Source organism: Panthera tigris, chromosome E3, assembly GCF_018350195.1.
Source record: "Panthera tigris isolate Pti1 chromosome E3, P.tigris_Pti1_mat1.1, whole genome shotgun sequence".
Classification (NCBI taxonomy): Eukaryota; Metazoa; Chordata; class Mammalia; order Carnivora; family Felidae; genus Panthera; species Panthera tigris.
The window spans coordinates 1,640,023-1,665,678 of NC_056675.1; the positions used below are offsets into that span (position 1 = coordinate 1,640,023).

The 25,656-nt window shown below is 61.2% G+C and overlaps 1 protein-coding gene across 4 annotated transcripts in view; it reads right to left on the minus strand.

The window, feature by feature from the left end:
- MAD1L1 (mitotic arrest deficient 1 like 1) overlaps positions 1-25,656 on the minus strand; it is a 316,953-nt gene that overhangs the window by 107,503 nt on the left and 183,794 nt on the right. For all 4 annotated transcript variants that reach the window (XM_042971184.1, XM_042971183.1, XM_042971186.1 and 1 more), the window contains one exon: positions 5,247-5,335. In XM_042971184.1, coding sequence (XP_042827118.1) covers positions 5,247-5,335 — 89 coding nt within the window. The remainder of the gene's footprint in view (positions 1-5,246; positions 5,336-25,656) is intronic.

Consider the following 25,656-nt stretch of genomic DNA (forward strand, 5'->3'; position numbering starts at 1 on the left):
CCTTCCAAACTTCCTTTCTCACACGCGGGCCATCTGGAAGTGTGCTACTTAATGTGCAAGCGGGAAGAGACTGTCCTACTGTCTTCCCTTCACTCCTAGTTTGAGTCTGTTGTGGTCAGAGAGCGGACTCCGTACCTGATTCTTCCGAGTCTGGTCACGACCCCGGGCGCGGTCTGTCTTGGTGAATGCCCAGCGCCCTTGAAAGGAGGGTCCCGCTCTCCGGGACCCTGTGGTTGGCGGTGACGTTGAGTTCCTCCATGACTTCGCGCCGTTCCTTCCGGCAGTCTCGCCTTCGGAGCGGTGCGGAGGCCTCGACCGCGAGCAAGGGTGTCTGTTTCTCCCGCGGCTTCTACCTTCTCTACCTCGCTTCACGCTTTAAGCTCCGCTGTTGGGTGCAAACACGTTTGGGGAGAGCACGTCTTCCTGGTACACTGATCCTCACATGATGTCCCTTTTCGTCCACGTGATGTCCCTTCTTTGCACTGAAGTGTGTTCTTCTGATGTTAATGAACGTGGCCACGCCCACCTGAAAAAAATCAATGCTCGAGTGGCGCCTCATCTTCCATCCTTCCCTTTCAACCCACCTAGATCGCTGGGCTGGAAGGGAGCCTCTTGTCCACAAAACGTGGTCGGCTCCTGTGTTTTCACCCACTGGCCAACCTCCAGCTCGACTGGTGCATCTAGATCATTTCTATTAGAAGTAATTACGGATTTGCTCAGGCTTAAATCTATCGCTGCGTTATTTGCTCCCCGACGGTTCCTCCGTTTCTTACTTCTTGCCTTCTGGCAGGTTCCTCGGATGGTCTTAGGAGTCCTTTACGATTTGCCGACGGTGGTTTTGAGCTCAGCAAACCAGACCACTGTCTTTGTGGGTGCCGCAGGCACTCGAACACGCATCTGTCCCTGGGCCCGGAGGCATGACCGTGCCGGCGGTGAGGGGTGGATGCGGGCCGGTCCCTGTGCACTCGGGAGCACCACCACCGCATGACCCTGTGGGTTTCCAGCCACCCGGGGCGAGTCAGCCAACACACGAGGGCGGCAGAGGAAATTCCCCTCCTTCCTCCATTAATGTGCCTTTCTATCCAGAAGCTTCCTTCGCGGTTCATTAAGGGCAGGTCCGTTAGGGACAAACTTTCTCACTTTTGTCTTGATTTTCTTCTCATTCCTGAAGCGTATCTCCCCTGGCTGACTGCGTGTTTCTCTCGGAGCCTGAAAAATGCCGGTGCACTTGGCCTGGCGTCCACGTCTGCAGATGAGACAGTGTCCCTGCGGACGGTGCCGCTTTCGAGACTCCGCCTTTAACTTTCAGAGTGATTAGCAGGTGTCCCGTGTGACTTTGCGGTTTGACACTGTGTGGGGTTCTGCCCAGCTTCTTAAATCTGTGCGTTTACGCCCTTCACCAAATCCTTCAGAAAATTTTCCAGCTCCCACCTTCGTCTTCCGTCTGGGGGTCCAATTAAACGCATGTTTGTCTCCGAGCCCTGGTCCCAGTGGCTCTGCTCCGTCCGTTGGCCGTCAACCTGTTTCCCTGTCTGTCTGCTGTCTGCCTCTGAGCTCACGACTCTCGTCTCCGACCCGCTGCTGAGTCTGCCCGTGAGCTTCTCATTTTGGTTTTGCTGGAAATTTCCATTGGGCTCCTCTTCCCTCTCATTTTCTTAACTAATCTCTCCTTCTTTGTTGACGTTTACGGTTTTCTCGTTTAAAGAAGATCCGTAACTCGTTTGCTGAAGCACTTTTCTGATTGCTCTGCGATCCTCGTCGGATAATCTGGGCACCCGCTGCTGCCTGCTGGCTGTCCGCCCTCTTGGGGCTGTGATGCCTGGCTCTGCGGAGGGCAGACTGCTTACCTACCGCATCCCGCGTCCTACTGAGTCTGCTTTTGGCAGGCGGCCCCGCGCAGAGGCGGTGCCAGGCCCGGGAGGCAGGCGCAAGTCCCCAGACCCGTGGGCCCCGTTCACACGATGCTGGCAGAGGTGGGCCCTGCAGCGAGTGGGGTGCAACCTGGGCTCCCCGCGGGGTTCCGCGGACACCGGCGACAAGGAAGCAAGGACCACCCTGCTGCTACAGGTCGGCATGAGGGCTTCCTGCCGAGCCTGGGTCAGCGGGAGGGGGTGAGCAGCCCCCCCGCCATCTCACCCAGGCTCTCCGATGCCGAGGGGTGGGGCTCCGATTCCCTCTGGGGCAGGGAGACGTGGGTGGTGCCCCCGCCCAGCGGGGCACAGAGACCGACTCCCCTCGCCCTGCTGACACACCCGGCACGGCCTCCTCGGAGGGCTGGAGAGGAAGGTGGGTCCCCACTGGCCCGGCGGACACGGCCGGTGGGGACTGAGGGCCCTGCTTGCTGTCGTGGGGCAGCTGCCGGAAGAGACACGGCCCACCCGGCCACTCAATCCAGACAACGCTCAGGGTTTGCCGCAGCGGCTACGTGCCAACAGGGAAGACAGAACCAGGCCCTGCTCCGCTGAAAGGGTCCCGAAGCCGCCGCTTAAGTCTCCCCCGGGGTTCCCCTGGTTTGCTGGTTAAAGAGCGATGTTCCGTAGGCACACGTGTGCGCAAACACTACACGTATGCACTTATCACACCGCCTGCACCTCCCATCCTTTATCACGTGCGAACGCGTGTGGGATTCACGCGTAACAGACCTATCTGCCAGCACGTGTCCCCGTCCCTCAGGACCACGGGCTGCCCGTGGCCGGCGGGCAAACCGGGGCACGGTGCCAAGGGCAGGCCACGAGCAGCCCACTCGTCTCCCTGGGATCTCAGGGAAGCTCTGCAGGAAGGGGCGGGAGGAGCACGGGTCACGAAGGTGGGAGGGCCCTCCCGGGGCTTCCCACCCTCCCCGAGGCGGGCAGCGAGGCCCACGGGAGGAGCTGGGGCAGAGGGGCTGGCGCCCTCCCCTCCAGTCCTTCCCAGCCCAAGGGCGGCCTCGAGGGGCCCCGTGTGCGCCGCTTTCCAGGAAAGTAAAGGTGGCACGTGACACAAGGGAAACTGAGGCACGACACAACTCTGGAATGCTTACCGGGAAGGGGACGCCTGGAGGAGGACAGGCGTCGGGTGCACGGGGTGAATGGTGATGTGAACTGCAGGGCCCACCTGTACTCCAGCAGCTGAGGGGCTGGCAGGACCCGAGAAAAGGGCCCAGGTCAGGGGCTCCCGGCAGGTGCCCTCGCCACGGGGCACAGGGGGGAGCGTATCAAGTCACGTGTGGTCTCCCGTAGCCACAGCCCTCCCTCGAGCGCGTCCGGGCGAGCGGTCCACACAACCGCCGACCCAATTTCTATTAATCAGCCACGAAGGCTCTTCTCCCGCAGCTGCACTCATCAAATGAGGCAGTGGGACAGGCAGCTTTGATCTTGACGGAGAAGAGATCGGTGATAAAGCCTTTTACTCAGGTTTTAAAAACAAATAAAAAGGAATCGACCTGAAGTGTGCCAGCCCAAGCAAACACGAGCGCGGCTGGCCCCGTTGTGTGGACGGCAGCCAGGGGCCCAGATGCCACACCCGCATCTCTAGGGGGAGGCGCCGAGGGCAGCTCGGGCCGCAGCGGAAGGGTGGGCGCTACGGCAAAGCCCGGACGCGGCGTCTCCTCCGATTCCAGCACTCGGTGCTCAGTACGGGGCACCCGGGGCGGCAGCCCAGGCCCCTCAGGAGCGGCACCAAGCACACCCCCCCGCCCCCCGCTCTTGGCGGGGCTCCCTGGAGGCCACTCTCGCGGGAAAGCCAAACCACATCCCAGACCTTGGCTGAGCCCCTCTGCCGCCCACCTCGCCCACTCACCGTCAGGACCCGGGCAGACCCCACCCGCTCTCCGGGGCCCCGAGCCCACCCTCGGACTCCCAACAGCTGTGCTGCTCGCTGGGCTGGGGCTGCGCCTGGAGGCCGGGTGCAGGGGCGTGCTCTCCGCTTCTCCGCGCGGGGGTGCTCCCGCGGTACGCGCTCAGCTGACCCCTTGCCGAGCCCTCTTCCAGGTCCCCGCTCTGGGCAGCCCAGGGGGCTCCTATGCTACGGATGCGACCACTTCTTTGCCAGGCAGGCTTTGCTGCCTCCACCGCTCTTGGGAACAAGGCCACATCCTTACCGGGACGTCACCCGGCCTGGCCCCCGGGCCCTGCTGGTCTCTCCCCCCACGTCACGTCCTCACACGCACCACCTCCCCATGAAGCCCGCAGGCCCCCAGCGCACCTGGCCTGCCCCTGGACCCCCCGCATCGGCAGCGGCCCGCTCCAGTGGCACGTCCGCCCTGCTTCCCACGGCCTGACCCCGCGGACTTGATTTGGGGAGCAAGTCCCCCAAATGCCCGTTAAACGGCGAATTCAGGAGGTCAGAGCGGACGTGCCCAGGCTCACCAGCCTTTCCTCTTCACGCTCGCCCAGGACACCCACACTCGTACCTGAACAAGTCAGGGAATAACAAACTGGGGACTTGGAAACTTGGTGGGTCCCAGCGACAGCGAGGTCTGAGGTGAAGGTCCTGACACAAGAGAAGCTTTGGAAACGACGGGGAAAGCTGGGACCCAGAGGGCGCTGCCGCCCTGGGCACACTTCTCGCAGGGACGCCCACAGCCTGAACGCAGCCTCACGCAGGGGAGGGACTAGCCCTGGGGAGAGGACAGGGCCCGGCCACCTTACCCTGTGCGAAGCAGGGTCCATGCCCATCGAGCGCCCTGGCGGGGGCCCAGGCATGTCTCTCTGACCCGCCAGCTGCACCTGTGCCCACGGCAGGCTCTCAGAGACCCGGAGCCGACGCCTGGACTCCCTGTGCACCAAGGGATGCCGGGGGGACGGCGTCAGCCTGCCCAGCGGCCACGTCCCAGTAACAAACTGCAACAGTGGGGCCCGCTCGGGGACCCGTGGGGAGCTAGGAGTAGGTCTCCCTGAACACCTCCTCCTTGGACGGCTCTCCCGGTCCAGGGAGCGAGAGGAAGGCCGGCCCGCCGCTCGGCACCAGGAGGTGTTCAGTGTCGGGACGGGGTCCAGAGGAATGGAGAAACCCTGAGGAAGACAGGCCGCGTCGTGAACTGGCCGGACACACGGGCTGAAGGCCGCCTGGCGGACACGCCGAGGTGCCCTGTGAGTAGCTGTCTCCCGAAACAGGGCCGTCTCTTGGGCTCTGGACGAGCCCCTCAGCGTGCCGGACGCAGGGGAGTGTCTGTGCAGAGGTGGGGCGGGGCGGGGCGGAGCGTGCCGGGGCGGGGCGGGGCGGAGCGGGGCGGGGCGGGGAGGGGAGGGAGGACGAGGCGGACATACCTGAGCGAGCTCACCTCCTCCCTGGAGACCGGGAAGCCCCGCTCGGAGGCGCTGGTCTGGCACTGCAGCATTTTCACCTCCACCTCCAGCTGCGAGCGAGAAAGCACGGGCGGGTCAGTGGGGGTGCCGCGGCCCACCTCCTCCCCCTCGGGCCCCTCGCACCTAGATCCGGCCCTCGACTTCTGGGGTGGGGGGAAGGCGCGCCGGGGGCCGAGCCAGCGTCTCCGGGGCCACCCCATGTCCCGGCGGCCCGGGGCAGCAGGACCTCGGGCCCTCCAGCCACGCAGACACAGCCTCCCCGTCGGCACCCGCCTCCGGGACAACAACAGACACGCGCTCCTTCCCGGGACGCAGCTCCCGACGCCCGGCTGTCCCTCGGGGCACCGCCTGGCTGACCACGTGGCTTACCACGGCAGACGTGGCTCTGCGCCCGGCCACCCAACGGCGGCCTCTGCGACCGCTGTGCGCCCGGTTCCTGGACCAGAGCAGGCACTCGGTAGCCAGGCATGTGACAAGAGAGGGAGGCAGGTCGCGGTGGGCTGGGGCCGCGGGACCCCAGAACCGACCCCCAGCCTGCCCTCGGGCTCCTCAGGCGCACCCAGGACGGTCTGTTCTGGTCCAGACATGGCTCTCGAGCCTCCACGTTGGGAATATCGTGCTCAGCCGGTTTTCTGGCCACCTCAGACCTTGGGGTGCTGAGTGCCCCCGACTTCTCACCGTCCAGCCTAAGAGGGGCCGGGAGGGCCAGGGAGGGTGCAGGGCAGCCTTCACCTCTCACGGGGCTCTCCCGGGAGGTGTGGCCGAGGGGGCGGGCGCCACACCAGACCCAGCCGTTGGGCGGACAGCCTCCCCGGAGGCCGACGGGTTGTTACACTTTGAGAGACAACCGCAGTCAGCCGAAGAAAGAAAGAAGGTGTGAGCGGACAGATGTCTCAAGCTCCGAGCCACCACGGGGGCCCCTGAATGGGACAGTGACGGTGACGGTCGGGGAGCGCTGCCGCAGGGGCTGATGCGGTGGGGGCGCAGGGCAGACAGGAGTCTCCCCACCTTGGCAGGGCGTGGCCTGCATGCAGTCAGCCCCCACACGGCCTCTCCCTGTGGTGGCCTGTGCTGATGCCCCAAAGGGAGGCCACTCGACCTCCCCACGTGACTCTCCACGAAGGCCCAGAGGACAGGTGACTTCAGGGAGAGGCCTCCTGGTGCGCCCACCACAGTGCGGGCTGGGAATGACGTGGCCCGGGTGAGACCGACTGCGGCCCTGCCTCGCTACCCCCTGGGCCGCGTGGCTGAAATGTCTGCCCCTGAACTGGGGCGAGCGAGAGCTCCCGGGGCCGGGTCGGGGGGAGCAGAGAGTGTCTCCACGTTTTTGCCTTCCTAGCTCGAAGGCACAGTCTGCTGTGCTCTCTTCTCGAAAACATCTTCTCCGGGTTGTTCCTGGAAAGGTCCTCCTGAGGCAGCTCATTTAGGAATTCTCAGGCCCGAGGCACCCGGTGTGTAGGAAGCCCCGATTCTCATCATCGAGGTCGCGAGTGACGCCACCACACAAGCGGGTGACCCCAATCCTGCCGAATGCAGATTAGAGAGCAGACATGAGCTGGAGCGGCCTCGGCGAGGTCCCCAGAGGAAAGGACGGTTGGGGTCTCCGCACACGGCTGCCCGGCACTGCCCGATGGGCTGAGGTCCCCCTGCACAGATCAGGCACTAAGCGACCACTCGGTGGCACCAGCACGTGGAACAAGGCCTGCTCACACCTGTGGACAAGTGGCGTCCCCCGTGTGTCCCACGTGTGGCGTGTCCCAAAGCCTCTCCTGCCCCTCCCCCAGGAGCACACACACCCCTGACTGGCCAGGCGCGCCGCTCCTACCCGATGCCACCCACATGCTTACGCAGTGACCGGAGGTCCCTGTGTGTCTGTCCTCAGGCCACAGCCAAACAGGCCACCGGGCACGCTGACCTCGCTGGACCCGAGGACTGTCCTGGAAAGGCGCAGAAGGGGCCTGAGTCCAGCCTGGGCTGATCCCTCGGTCTCCTTTCTCGCGTGTGTCGGGCTGCTGATGTCTTGGGCAGAGGAGGCGTGCACACTCACGGCGGCCACCTGCCCGCCCCACAGAGAAAGCCGGGCTTTGGAGCCGCAAGACAGGACACTTCCTGTCACCGTCCGGGCCCCAGACCTGTCACAGGCCCGCTGCGCCTTGTTCTGGATGCTGTGAACCACACGCAGCCTTCAGATCCGAGGTTCAGATGGGAGACACGATGGGTACGCACCCCAGAGGCCTCAGGAAGGCACCCCGGTCACCCAGGCGCCACCCACGGCCAACGGGGGCCAACGGGAGCCACCAGGGGGCGGGGCTCTGGAGAGTCACGCCTCCACTGGCAAGTATGAGCCGTCTCTTCCCCTACTTGCTTATCGATTTCTCGTTACAAAAACAGGAAGACGGGCTGCACGCTGTTATGTACTTCGGTTTCCTCACTTCGCGTATTCTGGAGGTATTTCCAAACCAGTGCCACGAGAGCCCCTCCGTTCGTGTTCGTGGCTTCATGGAACTCTGCCACGTGGACGCCCCACCTCTTGCTGATACGTCTCCCACGGAAGAGGGTTTCGCCGCTTCCACCTGACGGCGTGGAGTCAGTGCCGAGGCAAGGCAGCTCTTGGTTCCCCGCGTGCAGGCGGATCCCCAGACGGTTCCTCCCGCGGCTGACCTACCGCCCCCGGGAGGGCCCAGAGGTGCCCGCAGCACGTACCCCGAGGCACGACAGCCCCGCTGCTGTACGATTCCGCGTTGTCACTCACCCGCTTCCGCGTCTGCTTCTGATCTCCAGCCACCGTCCTGACCACAAGAATTCCAGGGCGCCTTCTCTCTCCCTCCCTCCCTCCCTCCCTCCTCAACCATCAAAGCAAAACAAAAAAAACTTTTTAGAAAACACCGGGACCACGGCAGACGCACAGACCGGAGAGAGGGCAGCTGAGGACACGATCGTCCGCCCGGCCCCCGGGGGCACGGTCAGCCTCGCACACTCCCTGCGGGCAGGCGTGCTGGGGGATCGCGTCTGGTTACCCTGATGTGCCGCTGCCGTTCTAAGTGCGTGCGTGTCCCTGTATCGTCTGACTCGTTTCTGTATTTGCAGGACTTAACATCTCTGTGTAATCTCGTTCCCCACCCTCAGTGCGGTCAGGAGGCGGTCTCCGCGCAATCCCGTCAGCTGCGCAAGCCAGGGCCTCCCTCCCTCCCAGCCGGACGGCTCGCACCTCCACGCCGGGGAGCCTGGGCGCGTCTGGGGCTTGGCCGGAACGGCTGCTGGCATCTTCCTACTTACGGCGTGTCAGTTTCTGGCTGAAATAGATGCGCTTTGTTACGCTGAGAAATCATCCATATGTTCCTATTTTATGAAGACGGAACATGGGGTTTCTGGCAAATGCCTTTTCGGCAACTAGGGAGCACATGTCCTAAAACCGAGCCAGCCGGCCGGTGAGGGGGAAACCGCGGGCGTGCCCCAGCACACACGGCGGCATCGGCAGCCCGAGCCCCAGCACGCACACGTGACGCCCACACGACACAGTTGTCGCTCGCCCCCAAAGAGCTTCCCCTGTCCGTGCTCCGGGTCCGTGTTCGGAAGGCCTAGCGGAATTTCCCCCAAAACTGCCTCAGCCGGGTACGATTTCGGTCTCTTTTTGTTGGGGGAGGGCAGGAGCGGCTACTTTGTGACAACTTTGTAACTATTTTCTTTAACGTTTCTATCTCTATCGCTTCTGGAGTCAGTACTGATGGTTGTACTTTCCTAGAAAACAATTCATTCAGTTTATTTAAATTGAGCTATAATTCAACTTACATTTATTCTTTTTAGATGGTTTTTTCCTTTCCTGTGTTTCCCTTTACCGACGAGGTGAAGTTCATGCGCGGTCAAGTGCGTGAGCCCACATGCCCGGCTCCGTGACCGTGGTGTGGGCACGCCTGTGGGATGCCAGCCACCCCAGCAAGACCGGAAGGGGGCCCCTGCAAGCCCCTTCTGGCCAGAAACTCCACGATAATTCTTAGTCCTCATTTGGGTAGTGATGTGTCTATTAATTTTTTACCAGAACTGTGAATAATTCATACGTTTTACTGGTTTTATTTCCGAGCACGAGCGTTTGGATTTATTTATTATTTCCGCCATTTTTCACTTTCTTATTAACTTCTGCTTTGATCTTTACAAATTCCTACTTTTTGCTCTACTAGGGTTTATTTTGTTTTCCTTTTCTGAGTTCTTGAGCTGGGTCTTTAATCTGTCTATATTCATTCTTTCCTGTTCAATAATATAAATATTTAATCCACGAGTTTTCTTCTGAACTCTGCTCTGTTTCCCACGGGCCCTGAGATGTGTTTTCTAGATTCCGTGTACGTCCGTATCTCACTGCTGCTTCGACCCAAGAACTGTTGGAGACGGAGGTTTTGGTTCTGGTTTTTTTTTGTTTCTATTGTTTTTTTTGTCTGTTTGTTTAGGTCACCATTTCAAATTCCTCACCTCGTGATCTGGTAAGTGTGTTGGTTACATCTATTTGAACTTAGGAAGGGTTTCTGTATTATCAATATGTGGTGAATTTTGGTGAATGTTTCCTATAAGCACTTTATAGCAAGAGTGTCTTTAGTTTGGGGGGGTTAAGGGCTTTACATGAAACAGATTTTATCTTTCTATCGCTTATTCTTGACCCACTCGACAGACCAGGGATTACAAAGTAAAACAAATCCTCCTGCTGCTGGCGTCCTTGACAATTTCCTCCCAAATCTCTCCCCATTTTCGCTTTTTGAACATCGATGACGTATCTGTGGCCTATTCATCTCGTTTACTTTTTCGTGTGAAATTCTTGATACTTAGAGACGTCTTTTCGTTCTCGTGGTTGCTTTCGGAACTCTTGACACGACCCCTGCACTTTTCGGTTTCCAACGGTTCCTATCCGCCTCCCGCAGAAGATTAACCGACGGGTTGCGTGCGTCCAGCTTACGGTTTACCTTTCCTCGGCTCAATGTGCCTTGGCCGCGTGACGTTAACTTTAAATGTTTTAGTCTTCAGCCGCGATGGGGTGAACACCACCGCCCTCCCGTCTTCTCCCGTCTTCTCCCTTCCCAAGAACTTCCATTAAATGTGTAAACTGTGCGCCACCGGAACCCACGGCATCTGCCCGGTCCTGTCTCCTGACCTCCTTGCGCGTTTTGGTCTTCTGGCCCCATGGGTTCAGGTCTGGCCCTCAGGCCCTCTAGCTCCAGTTTAACCTGGGCTCCGGGACCGGGGACGCCCCGCAGCAAAACGTTCACAGATGACTTTCCTCTGCTCAAGGTCAGCTTGTTCATTCTTCCCATGAGAACTTTTTCTACCATCCAGGTTGCTACAAAACTTCTGCGTTTTACAAAATTGTGTGACGTTGTTTTTATTACTCACCAGGAAGGTGACTTTTGCTTTCACTGTGACTTTCACTGTGGAAAGGACAATCCTGACCAGGCGGCTCTGTGTGCCCTCCACACACCTTTGCTCTGCAGGGGGGGGGGAAGCCGCGGGCACTCCCCTGAGAGCAAACGCAAGCCCTTCCTCTCCGTCCCAGAGACAGACGCTCAGCCTTGTGGGCATTGACCGGCCCCTCCTGCCACGGCCGCTGCACCTGCTGCACCTGTCCCAGGGCGCAGACAACAGGTGCCCTGCCCCTCCCTGCGGCTGCCTCTCCAGCCCTTTCCCTGCGGCTGCACTTCTTGGCTCAGCCCCGCACGCCCCTGCTATTTCCACTGCTGAGGGCCGGCTCCCTCCCGTGAAGGGGCTTGGCTTTTAGCTGCAGTTCTGTTCGGCCCAAATTTAGGTTTGCCTTTTTTGGCTTTCATTCTTCTTGGTACTTTTGGACACCTTCCAGGAAGCAAGGAAGAAATGCTGACTTATGCTATAGTGTTCAAAGCAAAATAGGCCCTTTTAACTTGTAAGCTTGACTCATAACTGCTTCCCACTCGACCCCCTCCCGCCCACTACAGCCCGCACATGCCGAGGCCCCCGGAGCTGCCCGAGCCTGCCCTCCGAGCGCCCGCACCTGCCAGCCCCCAGCCTAGGGCAGTGGCCGGCTCCCCAGACACACGACAGGGGTCTGCAGCTCAGTCCCCACCGCCACCCGCCCCCCGGACCCCGTCAGACCCACCTCAGAGGCCGCCCCCTCCAGCAGTCCTCCCAAACCGGGAGTGGTGGCCCCTGCCCATATTCAACCATGTAATTCTAAGACTCGTGTGTGTGACTGTTTTCCCGCCGGCCTGGGAACTCCTGAAGGTGCATATACCTCCGCTCACCTCTTAACCCAATTCCCAGCTCAGATGCGGCACGCCGGGGATGGTCCAGGCCCGCAGGCAGGGGCACAAGAGCGTGTGGGTGGCCAGTATGACAGTCCACGCCTGGCGCTCCCCTGGCATGCATGGCCGAGTGCCGTGCAGCCTTGGGGACAGCGTGCGGGCCAGGCCTCCGCCGGGACGGCAGCTCCGGGCCGGCGAGCGGAGGCAGGGTGAACACACGGGAAAGCACGCCGTCCAAGGAGAACACAGTCCGGCGTTTGCCCACCAGCACCCGATTTTAGAAAGTAAAGAGGTCGGTATCAATAAGAGGAAACCAGTCAGGCTCTGAAAGGGGTTGCCGGATGACGAACGTCAACGGCACTCCCGTGGGCGCCTCGGGGAACAGCCCTCCACCCCCCGCCTGCCTGTGAGCCCTGCTGGCTCCAAGGCCACAGCCTCTCCGCCGGGGCCCCTCTGCCCTGTTCACGTGGGAGGGTGGTAAGAGGTGCTGGCACCAGCCGGGTCACACACAGGCTCAACCTCCATCTCCTCATCGGTCGAGTGGGGGCGATGCCTCCTGTTCTGGAGGTCTGAGCAGGAAGTGGGCCGCCCGAGAGGAAAATGCCCATCCGGGGGCCCAGCGCCCGCCACAGCCGAAGCCCCGTCCCGGCAGCACCCCAGGGCCCCACCCTTCCCCACCCTCAGGCCCGGCCCTGGCTCTCCCGGGGGCACAAGCGTTCATCCTTTGTCTTTCAGCCAACAGGCGAAGCCACGCTGCTCTGACCCGGGCCCGGAAGAAGGGGCAATTGGAGATGCGTTAACACTGCAGTCTGCAAACACCTATTTCGTGCCTCACTGAGAAGAGTCTGCATTTGTAGCTTAAGACAAAGGAACACAGAGCTAACCGGATCGTCTCTTCTAAGAGATTTGCCAAACGACAAAACCCCGAGGGTCGTTCCGGAGGGCCGTTCCGTGAGCCGCCCTGCACACGGGGCTCGGAAGGGAGGCGCCCCAGAGGGGGTGTCTGCAGGTGCAGCACGTGGCTCTGAGCCACGCGCCCACGATGAGGACGAGGCCCCGGGCCTGCCACCGCCCAGGGGAGCCCCTCCGCACAGGCCGTGCTTCATCGCCACACCGGCCTCCCCCAGAGAGGCTCTTCTGCGTCTCCGACCTCTGAAGCCAACGCACACATTTACGTTCCTTCCTTCGGCTCGCCGTCCACATCAAGAGGCAGAATTAGCAGCAGGGCCGGCTCCAGACGACTCAAACGCCCAGGGAGCCCGGCCGCGGCAGGCTGTGCTCACACCCTGGGACTGGTGGGCGCCCCTGGGGAAGCCCGATGTGCCCGTCTCGCAGCCACCGAGGGGCACGGGTCAGCCACGCTTGGTCCACGGCCCCGAGGCTGCTGCTTCTGGTTCTGCGGGCGAGCACGCTGAGGCCCAGGAGGTAAATGTTCCTGGCTTTTTCACAGCAAACCTGGAGCCCAAAGAGCATGGGGACCTGGAGGCGGCCCGCTGAGCGCCGGGGTACCGAAGGTCCCACCGTCCCCAGCCCACAGACATAGCCTACGACTCACCCGGAAGCAAAGGACAGCACGTGGCAGAGCCTTCGTTCCCTCTACGCTCAAGCCACAGGCTGCGTGAGGAACACGTCGGCCTGCACAGAGCCCGCCTGTCTTAAATGCTTTATTTTTAAGAGAGAAAGACAGAGTGCGAGCTGGGGAGGGGCAGAGACAGAGGGAGACACAGACTCCGAAGCAGGGTCCAGACTCTGAGCCGTCCGCACAGAGCCCGACACGGGGCTCGAACCCACGAGCCGTGAGATCACGACACGAGCCGAAGCTGGACGCTCAACCGGCTGAGGCACCCGGGCGCCCCAGAGCCCGCCTGTCTTTACGCAAGGCACCGGGGACACCAACATTCTCCAGGAGGCGGAGAGGGCCCGGCTGGAGGCTGGCCGACCTCTACCGTTCCGCCTTTTCTTTCCTTTCTCCGCTTCACACCATGGACGTGTGCTGCTTACTCAAACAGCAAGGAAACACTAAAAATATCCGTTTATTGGCCCAGAGCCCAGGCCAGCATCCACCAAGAAGCAGCCTTCCCAGTCGGGCCTTTGCTTTCGATAGCAAACCACAGCTCGTGGCCCACGTGCCCGCACACGCCCCACCCACAGGTCCTCGCCGTCCTCGAGGCACGAAGCGCACGTTTACCAATCCCTCGGGCTCCCACCCCGGGAACAGTGAGTTCGGGAGAGACCGCACCCCCCAGGCCGCCACCGCACCTGCGGGCCCTCGCAGGGACCGGCGGCGCTGAACCGTGTCCCCCGAACTACTGAGCGCGTTGAGGTGTCGCCACCGTCCCGCTCCGGGGTCCCGGCTTGCGTTCAGGCGGGGCTGGGCCCTCCGCCTCTTCACCGGCTGCAGGCCCTGAGCCCAAACCGCAGGGAGGGTGCCCGCTCGAGGCGCCACCAGCACAGTACTGCGTGCCAGCAGACACGTGCGGACGGCAGACAGCGGCGGGAAGTGCTGGAAGGAAAGGAAAGGCAGTCTCTGCAGCAGCAGGAAGTGCTGCCCTGCGGTCTCCGCTGGTCTGCCCGCAGCCAGGGCTGTGGGGCCTGGGCTCCCGGGAAGCACCCGCCCACCGCCCAGGGGACCGGGCCCCCTCGGGGCCTCGTGCCCGTGTCAGGGCACCTCAGCAAAGGCCAGCAGAGCTCGGGGCCCAGTTACAGACACCTGGGAGCCAGGCCCCCACTCCAGCACGGATCGAGCCCAGGAAGCGGGGCTCACACCTGCTTGAAGTGTCCCCTAAACCAGGCGTCAGAACATTCCTGGCGTAAAGGCCCAGCGGGCAGCACCCGCCAGTGCCACGGTGCACGGGCGGCCACGGGCCACGGGCACGCAGACAGGAACCTCCGCCTGTGGTTAAGCACGTGTGCTTAGAGACCGCAGCGGGCTGCTCTCCTGCCCCTGACCTGGCCCGCCCCCTCCCTGTTGACGAGGGGACAAACCAGCCGGGACAGACGCCCGAGAGCTGAAGGGCGCACCGCCTGAGGGACACCTACCCGACAGCCCCACGGCCGGCCGGCCGCTCTCCCCACCGCACGAGCGGGAGCGGGGGTGCTGCTCGCCACCCCCAGAGTGAGAGGGCGGCTAGCTCTCCGGACTGCGTCCCCGGCTGGGGGCGGCCCAGCCCAGCGCGTCCAGCACCGAGCGAGGCCGGGGGGGGGGGGGGTGGGTTGGGCGGGGGCAGCTTCTCACTGGTGCCAGCCGGGTATGGCGGCCGGGGGTGCGGTAGCACGGCAGGCTGGGGCGCTTCCTGCCCACGAGAGGGGCCGGTGGCAACGGGCAGAAGTGCCAGTTTCCAACACGCGGCCGAGCCTGGGCAGCAGCCAAAGCGGCCGGCTGCGCCCGGAACCGGGACCCTCGCTCCCGACAAAGCACAGATGCGCGAGTCCTACGGGTTCCGTGGGAAGGCCACGCCTCGCTCTGTTCACGGCGCAAGCGCGCCACGTGAGAACCGGTGTCGCCGTGGTGCCGAGGCCCCGGAGCTCCAGCACAGCCCGCGGCGTGCCCCGCGCCCACCTCCACGCATGCGCACGCGGACGTGAGACGCGTTCTTCTGGGTTACGTTCCTCCGTCTCCCCGTTACCGGATTCCCAGGCTGCCGGTGAGTGCCGGCGTCTCCGAGTGCGCGGGTGGGGAAGGGGCCGTACAATTCACCTGCTGTCAAGGGTGCCGCTGACAGACCAGTGACAGACCGGTGACCAGGTCGCGACGGGGAGCAAAACCTCCCGAAGGTCAACAAACCAGCCGTGTGTCTACGTGTTCCGTCTCCGTAAAGCCCATGCCCCGTGGCAGGAGCGGCACCTGCCCCCGCACGGGGTGGGGGTGGCTCCCGGGACCTGTGTCCGCGGGACCACCCCCACCCCCCAGCAACCTCCGAGTCCCAGACGGCCGAGAAGCGACGACCCAAGGGAAGGCTCCGGTGGAAGGGGCGCCCTAACCGCCCCCGCCCCGTGGTGGGCCGGTCGTGGGACGACTCTGGGCCTGAACGTTAACCGAGTCCACACGGGTGGGAAGTTGCACCTGCTGAGAAACCACACCACTACCCTGGGCGCAGCTGGACGCAGACACGCGCCGCCTGTCCACCCGGGTTCGAGGAGGGGAGCGCTCCGGGTGGGGGAGCGCCACGTGGCGGGAACAGCTCGCATGAAGTCACAGAGGCATCGAGGACACGGAGACGTGGGAGATCAACCACAAAGATCCTAACGTCAGGGATCCCGCTCACCGAAGTCAGGAAGACAAGCACAAGCTGGAGCCACCCCGGACGGGACGTCCGCGTGGACCCCGCGCGGTCCGAACTCCACACCGGCAACTGGCCACCAAACCCCGTCAGAGTCAGGTGTGGGAAGAAGGGGAGAAGCGGGCAGGTCTGTGGCGTGGAGGAGAGAGGAGGACACGGGACAGGACACGGTCTCAGAAGGCCACACCACTTCTAAAAGCCGCTGCTCCTCGTACGAGGAACCTGTAGGTGTTAGTGGAATATTTATAGAGACGTGAAAATCCCCTTACCAAGATGGAGATTAATACAAAAAAGGTCGCCAGCCCCCCAAAAGGGATCAGAAACCTACTACCTACGCAAGTTCCCAGAGACCAAGACTCACGTCCCAAGCCCTCCCAAGGGCAAATCCGCCCAGGCTGCCTCGGGTGCTCCCCGGCCCCACCCTGGCAGAGACTGCGGGCCAGGTCCGTGGGCTGCTTAGCATCCGGCAGCCAGGATGAGACCTGGGGCCACAGTCAGGAGATCGAGGTCCCATCACCACAGGAACGGCAGCAGGGAAGGCCCCCCGACCAGGCCTGGGCACAAAGTGTAAGTTGACCCCAGCCCCGGACGATCAGATGAAGGCCCCGGCGTGAAGCCACCCCTCAGACCACAAACTGTGGTTTCTTGCATGTGTCCCCGCACATCTGTGTGTCATGGGAGGCTCTAAACCAAAAACACTCTCCCCGGCACCTTCTGGAAGAAATGCCCCGTGCTCTCAGGAGGCCAGGTGCACAACAGGCTGGGGTGAACAGCTGGGCCGCGGGACCCCGCGGCCAGGGCCGCCGCTGGGAAAGTGGAAGGCTGGGAACCACGAGGCAGGCCCGGTGGCCATCCCGGCTCACCGTCTTCAGGGAGTCCGGGACACGGCACAGCCCGGGCAGGGGAGGCAGACCCAGGAGGGCGGGGAGACCGCGGCAGCCAGACTCCACACTGCAGGGAGCGTGCAGGGGCCCCCACAAGCGCGCGGCAGAACCCTGACCGGCGTATACAGGAGAGCAAAGACCCCAGATCGAGGACTGAACCATCGCAAGGGACAAGAGGGAATTACCTGTCCAGCTGGGCTCCAAAGCGCCTAACTCCCAGGGTAGCAGGCAGAGCACCGTGGGAGGCCAAGACCCAGAGCTGGAGATAATTAGCCCTAGAACAAGTGCTGCCCTGGGTCAGCCTGGAATGTCATCAAAGTGCCACCTGGCAGATCGGGCCATTTCTAAGGACCTTTGCCACGTTCCTGAACGAAGGAAGCTGGAAGGATCTTCACAAGAATACACAGGCATCCAGCATCCACCCAACACAGGTGTTAGACTCGGCACAGAATGACTGTAAACAGTCAATATAACTGAACTCCATACTTTTAAATATAAGGTATAGACAAGGAGAGAAAAGGAAACCATAGGCAAACTTTTCAGGGTTGCAAACAGCAACATCTGAGCTAAAAATGCACGGGTCACTCCAGTGGAAGACTAGTCCAGGGAGCTTGGAGACACAGCAGCAGGAATGATTCAGAAGGAAAAGAGCACATGTGAGCCATGGGATAAGTCCCAGCACCCGAAATGTGGGTAACCGGACGCGGCCCAAAGGAGGCCTTTCCAAAGGATGAGGACAGGAAGTCCACAGAGCTAAAGAACGCAAGAAAGCCCAAGCACAAGGAACAAAGGAAGGTACAAGAAGGACACAGAGGCACGTCGTCATCAAATTCCTCCAAGCAGTGATCGGTGATCACGAGACCACCAGAAAAGCCAAGTTACACGAGGACCCCGGGGCTGGCGACAGGGGCCTGATGGAAACAAGGCGAGTCAGAGGCGAGTGGGGAAAACCTCCTTCAAGTCCTGAAAGGAACAAACATGCCAGTGAGACAGGAAGTAAAAGAAACCGCCCACCTTTAGCTAGACCAAAAGGGGGAGCAGAGTCCCCGCTACTGACCTTAGGAAGTAAGGACGGTAAGATACAGACCCCGGGAAGTGAGGACGGTAAGACGCCGACCCTGGGAAGCGAGGACGGTAAGAGAGCCCTAGGACGACTAGATGACTCAGACAAACTCCTAGAAACACACAAACTACCAAAACTGACTCAAGAAGAAATGGAAAATCTGAACAGGCCTGTGATGAGTAAGGAGGCTCAATTAGTAACTGAGGATCGCCCAACAAAGAAATTCCCAGGAACAGACGGCTTTACTGGTGAATGCTACCAAACACGTAAAGTAATTAACACAGAATTCCCAAAGTCTTCTAAGAAGCTGAAGAGGACAGAACGCTTCTCAGCTTATTTTATGAGGCCAACATAACCGTGATACCACAGCCAGAGAAGGCTAAGACCAATAATCCTTATGAACACAGGCCGAGAAGCTCTCAACAAGACAGCAGCTAACCAACCGGCAGCATCTCAAAGGGTCAGACACCACAACCAAGTGGGCTCTAAGCCAGGAATGCAAGAATGGTTCAACATAGAAAAATCAGTGAATGCAGCACACACCGCATTAACAGAATGAAGGAAAAGCCACATGATCATCTCAACTGAGGCAAAAAACCAGTTGGCAAAAATCCAACGCCCTTTCGTTATAAAAATAATAAACTAGGAGTAGAAGGCAACTTCCCCAACCTGACAATGGGCATTCACTAACACCCACAGCAAACATCATATGCTACGATGCAAGACCGAAGCTTCCCCATAAGATCAGGAACAAGGCAAGGATGCCCGCTTCCACCACTGCTATTCAACATTGCACTGGAGCTCCAGCCAGAGCAGTCGGGCAACAACAAGAAACAAAAGGCATCAAATCGAAAAGGAAAAAGTAAAGCTATCTCTATTCACAGATGACCAAGATCTCATAAATTGCAAACGCTACGGAACTGACAAAAACTGCTGGAGTTCAAAGAATTCGGCAAAGTGGCAGGAAACAGGACCAACGCACAAACACCAGCAGTGTATCTGCACGCTAGCAGTGAACAATCAACAAAAACGTTAAGAAAGCAATCCTATTCACAACAGCATCAAAGAGAATAAAAACTTATGAATAAGTTTAACCAAGGAAGAAAGACGTGCAAGCTGAAAACCATAAACACTGCTAATGGAGATCCCAGCAAACATAAATAAATAGAAAGACAGTCTGTGTTCATGGGCTGGAAAATTCAATGTTGTTAAGACGGCAATTCTCCTCAAAGTGATCCACAGATTCAACGCAATCCCTGTTAAAATCCTGTCTTTTTTTGCAGGAATTGGGAAGCTGATAGTAAAAATTATATGAGATTACAAAAGATCCCAACAGCCAAGTTAATTCTGAAAAAAGAAGAACAACGCTGGAAAATGCACATTTACCAGTTTCAAACCTTACCACAAGTGACAGGAACCAAAACAGTGTGGTACTGAGAAAGGACAGGCCTGTAAGTCAAGAGAACCGAGCCGGAATCCAGAAGGAAACCCAAGCATCTCTCTTTCGGTGAGGGAGAGAACAGTCCTGGGACCACCGGATGTCCACGCACAAAACAATGAAGGCAGACCCCAACCTCACACCATCTTCAAAAATCCAACTCAAGATGATTAAAACCTCAGTTAAAGAACTAAAACTACAGAACCCTTAGAAGGAAACACAGGGGTAAATCTTTGCGACCCTGAATGTGGCAACAGTTTCTTAGGCATGACCGAGAGCATCAATGACAAAAGAAAAAAATAGACAAAACGGATAAAATCCAAACCCTGTGTGCACCCAAGGACACGCTCGAGAGTCAGAAGACAATTGACAAATGACCCGATGAGAACCCCGTATACACGACGTAAGACGAACCGCGCAGAACTCGTATTGCTCAACAAAAAGCCAGACGACCCAGTTTGAAAATGGGTAAAGGATCTGAACAGGCATTTTTCCGAAGAAAATACACAAATGGCCAACAAGCGTGGGAGGAACAGCTCCACGTCACTAGCCATTAGGCAGATGCAAACCCAAACGACAATGAGACGCACCTCACACCCACCAGGAAAACAACAAGCGTTACGTCTCCTCTCTCGTTCCTGATGTTGGTCACCTGCACCTTCCCTCCCTTCCTGCTGGTTAGTCTGGCTGAGACTCATCAATGTTGTTGATCTCTGAGGACCAGAGTGTGGTGTCGGGCACAGAACTCACCTCCGAGCATGAGACCTATGGGGCGGGGGGGACCGACGAACACCGACAGGTAGAACTCTCAAAGGGATCGCTGCCCTGAACAGAAACAGACGAGAGCAGAGAACAGGACACGTGGCTCCCTGGCGGACCTGCCCAAGCGCCAGGCTCAGCAGACCAGCCTCCGACCTGCCTGTCTCCTCTGGTGACAAGGTCCCTCCCTCTTGGAGAGCAGGCCTGGCTTGCCACACTCACTCACAGCTCCAAAGACTCATGAAACTTTAATGCTAATGGCACTCACGGCCGGCTCACTAGCGCAGCATAACCTTTAAACAGAGGCCACGCATTTCAGTTTCATTTGGGAAGACACGGTTTGATCCCAGGGCCTTACCCAGTTCCACAAAGCACTAGCCAGCAGGAAGAGCAGAGAAGTGTGCCCCCCTTGACACGATCCCAGTGAACCTGGCACCGTGGGGCGCCGAGGAAGGATGCGTGCACCCCCAGGTCGGGGCACGGGAGGGTCCGCCTGGGCCACGGACCACAGGTGGTACTGACGGGACCAAGGCCCAGTGCATCCCAGGGACTCTCCCCAGAGCTCAGTCTGGGCGGGTACCTCAGGTGTCCCAGAGAAGAGACGACACTGAGGTCAGAGTGGGAATCCTGGTCAAAGGCCACCTTTCTGCTCGGTTCTGGGCCCATCACACATCCAGGAAGGTCCCTGTAGTGGCTGCTGCTTCTTGGGGAGGCGCAGGAGGGGCCGAAACAGACTGCCCTGGTTACGTTCCGTTCCGTCTGGAGGGACGCACCTGACCTGACAGGCCAGGCAGGCCACGGCAGCCACCGGTGGCTCTCCCGGGGAACTTCCTGGCAAGTACAGCTGGTCACCCGAGCTGGGACACGCCTGCACCCCAGAGAAAAGAAGCCCCACCGGAAGGCGTGTGCAAGCAGGACTTCACGCTACAGCGCCATTCCCTACGCCAGCACGTTTGCTAAGAAGATTCTAGGGACCCCTGCAGCCCACCCACCCAGGGAACAGGCTGTGGGAGCGTCCTGGGGTGGGAGAGACCAGCCAGGCGGCCTGGCAGCAGGTGACAGGCTCGTGGTGAGCGGAGGCAGGAAGGCCCAAGAGGCAGACCTGGAGAAATCCAGGGTTTTAGCAGGAAAAAACCCGAAAGAAAGCTGAAAGTCACCCGGGTCTGGAGGCAGTCTGGGCAACGTGCACCGCCTGGGTGCAGAGGGGCGCCAGCAGCCCAGCATGGTCTCTGCCACCCCAGACCCAGCCGCACACGGTGGGCAGCCCATCCTGGGAACACGTGGGAGGTGTCCACGTGCTTCCGTGGGTCTAGGGGCTGGCTGAGGCTGTGAGGCCGCCTCCTCCGGGAGAGCAGCCGTTGAGATGGGGGGTGGGGGTGTTAGAAAGTCCAGGAAAATCCCATGAGGGCAAACCCCCTCCAGAAAACGCGTGCACGTAGCAGACACGTGGCCACGGTTCTGCGGGCTCTGGACCCCTCGACGTCGCCACGGGCGACCTTGGCGATGTTGAAGAGGAAAAGGCTTTGCTACAGAACGCCTTCCACTGAGGCCGCTCTTCCAGGTGGGGCTTACCGTGGGCCCCAGGACTCCCAAGTTCCCACACTCCCCAGTCGGGAAGGCACAAGACAAGTCTGGCTCCAGAGGAGCAGGGCCGCCGTGGCCGTCGTGCGAGCTTCCCCCGTGGGCCGTGGACCCGGGGGCCCCTCCACGGTGAAGGAAGCACTGGCCAGACCCTGGCTGTCACAGAGCCCTGGCTGCCCAAGCCTCCGCAAAGGACGGTGGGTGCCAAGGGCAGGACCACGTCTGCCCGGCTCCCCAGGAACACACCTGCAAGGCGTGCGGCAAATGCTCGGAGAGGAACCACAGCAGCTAGTGAGGATGCGGCAGACTCACTGATACGGTCAGGAGCGAAATCGCTCAATACGGACACGACAGGAACTGCCAGCTGAGAAGGACCTGAGCCACAGAAGGCCACTGCCGAGGCTCGAGACGTTCAAACGACACAAAAACGTCTTACTTAGAACCGGGCCAAGCGTGAGAAGGTCTGTCGCGGAGGACGCCCCTGCTGGAAGGGGCCGCGTGGCTTTTAAAGATAAATAACCAATTTCCGTGTGTGGCTGTGAGAGACCCTCACCGTGCCTCAGCTTTGTGGGCTGGGGCTGCGGGGCCTTCCCTTTCCTCTGGGGGAGCGCCGGCCTTCTCCGGCGTCCCTGACCCCGCAAGGGGCCCGGTGGGCCTCGTGGTGAACCTGGGCCGCCAGCTGGGCGAACAGCAACGTGCGAGTGATGGAAACGATAAACCAAACTCAAGAGAAGGCCGGGAGGCTAGAGGCTGTGAACCGGAAGTCGGCGGCACAGAGCGTCAGCAGCGCCGGGCAGAGGACTCCGCCGGGAGGCCCGACCCGCGACCTCCACCCTCACGCGGGACAGAAGACACGAGGGTATCTAAGACAACACTGACGAGGGAAATAACCGAAGGGTCAGCCCTTCCACAGGCTGGGGCTCTGGGGACTTTGACAGCATGTCTCCGTGGTCCAGACAGGAACGGGCTGAAGCGTTCCCTCTGCACTGGGGAGTTTCCTTTTCCTTTTGGGAACGATCCGATTAAGAGCCAGAAATAACAGAAGCAGACATTTATTTCCTAGGCTAGGAGACCATCTTCTCGGACCCCTGTCCCCAAAACACAGACGGATCCCCGTGAGGTGATAAATCACCAACCTCGTTAGGTCTTTGCAAGCTGGAGGAACCAAAAAGACCGGGCCCCGCTCGGGGAGAGGGGGCGGGCGGGGCGCAAGCTGCCTCCCCCCACGTCCACATCCCGTCACTCGGCAAATCCTTTACAACTAAGTCCAGGGCCCGGCCCCGTGGCACCGCGGCGTCCATGCAGGCCGGCTGGCGCGAGCAGGCCTCACGGTGCCCACAGGACTGCGGCCCGGCCGCCACTGCACCTGTCCCCTCATCTGAGTCATGGAGACGACCCCGGCACCAGGGTCTGCCGTGAGGGCTAAGAGGGATGATCCGGGTACAGCCGCGAGCACAGCCCGGCACACGGGAGCGCTCGGAGTTCAGTGGCTGGGGCGTGACCAAAAACGGGCCCACAACAAGGATGACAGCCATGGTGACGGCCACAGGCCCACAAGTGAACGTGGAATGGGAACGTGACGTGTCTCTATGAAGGGGAAGCAGAGGACGTTTAACTCGAGCTGAGGGAGGGCTCGGCCCTGCGGGACAGAAAACACATTCCAGGGGGCGGGAGCGGCACAGGGCGACGGGAAGGCGAAGGAAGCCACATGCGGGGGCCTAAGTGGAAGACGCGTGCGGAGAGTCAGAAGGGCGCCCAGAAGCGGGACTCAGATACTCGCGGGACCTGACAAATACGGTGTCGGGACACAGACGTGTTTAAAGTTGTCCAGCGCGGGGTGCGTGACCCCTTCTCTCCCTCAGGAGCCTCATCCGAGGACAGGACTGCGGCGGCCAAGGGCGGACAACCTCGAGCTGGCCCCTACCGGGGCCCAGTGTGGAGCAGCACCGTGGGGAGGAGGGGACCCAGGGCTGGACTCTGGACGCCCACACGCTAGGCCTCGGGGGACAGACGAGCCAGTGTGGCACGGGCAGAGGGCCCCACGCCCACATGCCGCCCTGCCCCCAGGCAGCCCTCGAGGCGTGGCGGCCAGCTCCGCATCCCTCACTCACCCAGAGCCCTCCGGCCCTGAAGCGCCTGTTGGGGACTCTGCTCTTGGGGGTGGCCCTGTGCCCCCCAGGTCAGCTCGACACTAAATTCTAAAGAGGCTTCGTCGAGCCCTTCTCCCAAAACCAACTCCCCGGCTCCCATCGAGCCGGCCCAGGCGCTCGCCCCCGGGAGCCAGCACCCAGCAGCGAATCTGGGCAGCTGCCGGGCAACGCGCCGGCAAGGTGCGCTGGCCACGGCGTGGGTGGGGGGCCCGACACAGCCACTCCCAGGGCGTCCGACGGCCCTTCAGTCTGTGCTAACGTGGGTCAGCGCGGTCAGGGACACGAGGGACAGGAGTCCCGGAGGCCCAGGCAGAGGCGTGCGGTGGCCGCAAAGTCACTAGAGCTGGAACCCGCCGGAACCCAGGCCTCTGCCTCCTGAAGAGTAAGGCCAGGCGCCAACGGGGCCACGCCACAGGGCTCCGGGAGCTCACGTCTGCACAGCTGTCAGAACGGCGCCCGGCTGGCCGTCAGGCCGCGTAAGCGTGCGTCAATAAACCACCACGATCACCCCGGTGCTCGGGACACTCAGGACCCACCCGGCTGCAGACGCCAGACCCAAATCAACCTCACGACCTGCTCGCAGACTCGGGGTGCTCGCTCCAGGCCACGCACTGGACACACAAAGACGATGAGGACGTCGCTTTGACACGGAGAAGACAACGCGGCCACCAAGCACCACCGGCCAGCCAGCGGATCTGCCCTCCTGCAGCGAAGGCCTGTCTCCTCCATGGCTCTGCCGAGGAAGCAGGACAGCCAGGGGGACGTGGCGGGGGACACGGCCGGGGACACGGCCAGAGGGACACGGCCAGGAGGAGGACACAGCCGAGGGGACACGGCCAGCAGCTGGCATAAAGCTGCAGAAGCAGCAAACACCGGGAGATGCCGGGAGTGAGTGGAGGCGGGCAGGACCAGACCCCGGGACACGCACAGAACGGTCAAGACCATCCCGGTCGGCTCAGAGCAGATGGCCAGGCAAGTGCAGCAGGTCAAGCCCGGGTCAGGCTGGGGACACAGCCGCCTGCGAGAGACTGACTCAGACGGTGGCTCAGGAAGGCGAGCTCCCTGCAGCCTCCAGGGCCGGGTCCCCCCTCCCCCCCGCCCCTCCTACAGCTCCTGGAGCCTGCCGTCTCGGGCCCTGACGCCTCCCTCTGTCATGCCGGGCCCCAGCGGCGGGACACAGACACTGCTCTGCGGGCACGGAGCCTTGCGAATGAACAGGCTGACCCAAACCCAAGACGGCCACCAGCCTCAGGGACACGGGTCCTGCTGGTCCCTGCAGCGATGTCCCCCATGAGCCTTCGTGACTCGCCCAGCACGGATGAAGTTCTCCCATCGAAGCGGGGGGGGTCTCCCAACCCTGGCTTGGTCCCGTGGCAGCACGGATCCAGGACGTGGAATGAGTCACTATCAGTCGGAGAACCAGGAGGTTCTTGTAATAATTTTCCGGAAGGCAGCCGGCAACGCTGGCAGGCTGCGATAAGGCCAGGTTCTCGGGCGGCAGGCACGTACGGATGCTGGCTGCCAGCACTGAACAATGGAAGCTCACACAACCCCTTCTGCCGATTTCCTGGCCCTCGACGCTGCTTTCACAGTGACAGACGCATCAGCAGGCACACGCGGGTGTGCGTGCCCCTCGCAGAGCTGAAAATCGGCTCTCACTGGCATCTCCCGTGATCCGCGCACCAGCCCCTCAGAGCCACAGCCAGCAAGCCTGGCGTCTCAGGATGAAAACCGCGGGCAGGGAGAAGCTCGGTGCGGGCTGAGGGGGCCGCATGCTCGCTCGCAGATGCTGCCCTGCCCCAGTGGGACGCTGCCACACCTCGGAGCCCCCCGGGGAGTACCCGACCCGCCAGAGCCCTTTCCGGCTGACCCTGCGCAGGCCCAGAGGCTGGCAGCGGGAGCCCGCGGGAGCCATAGGGGGGAACGGTACTCAGGGCGGACGACTGCTTCGTTCCCAGAGTC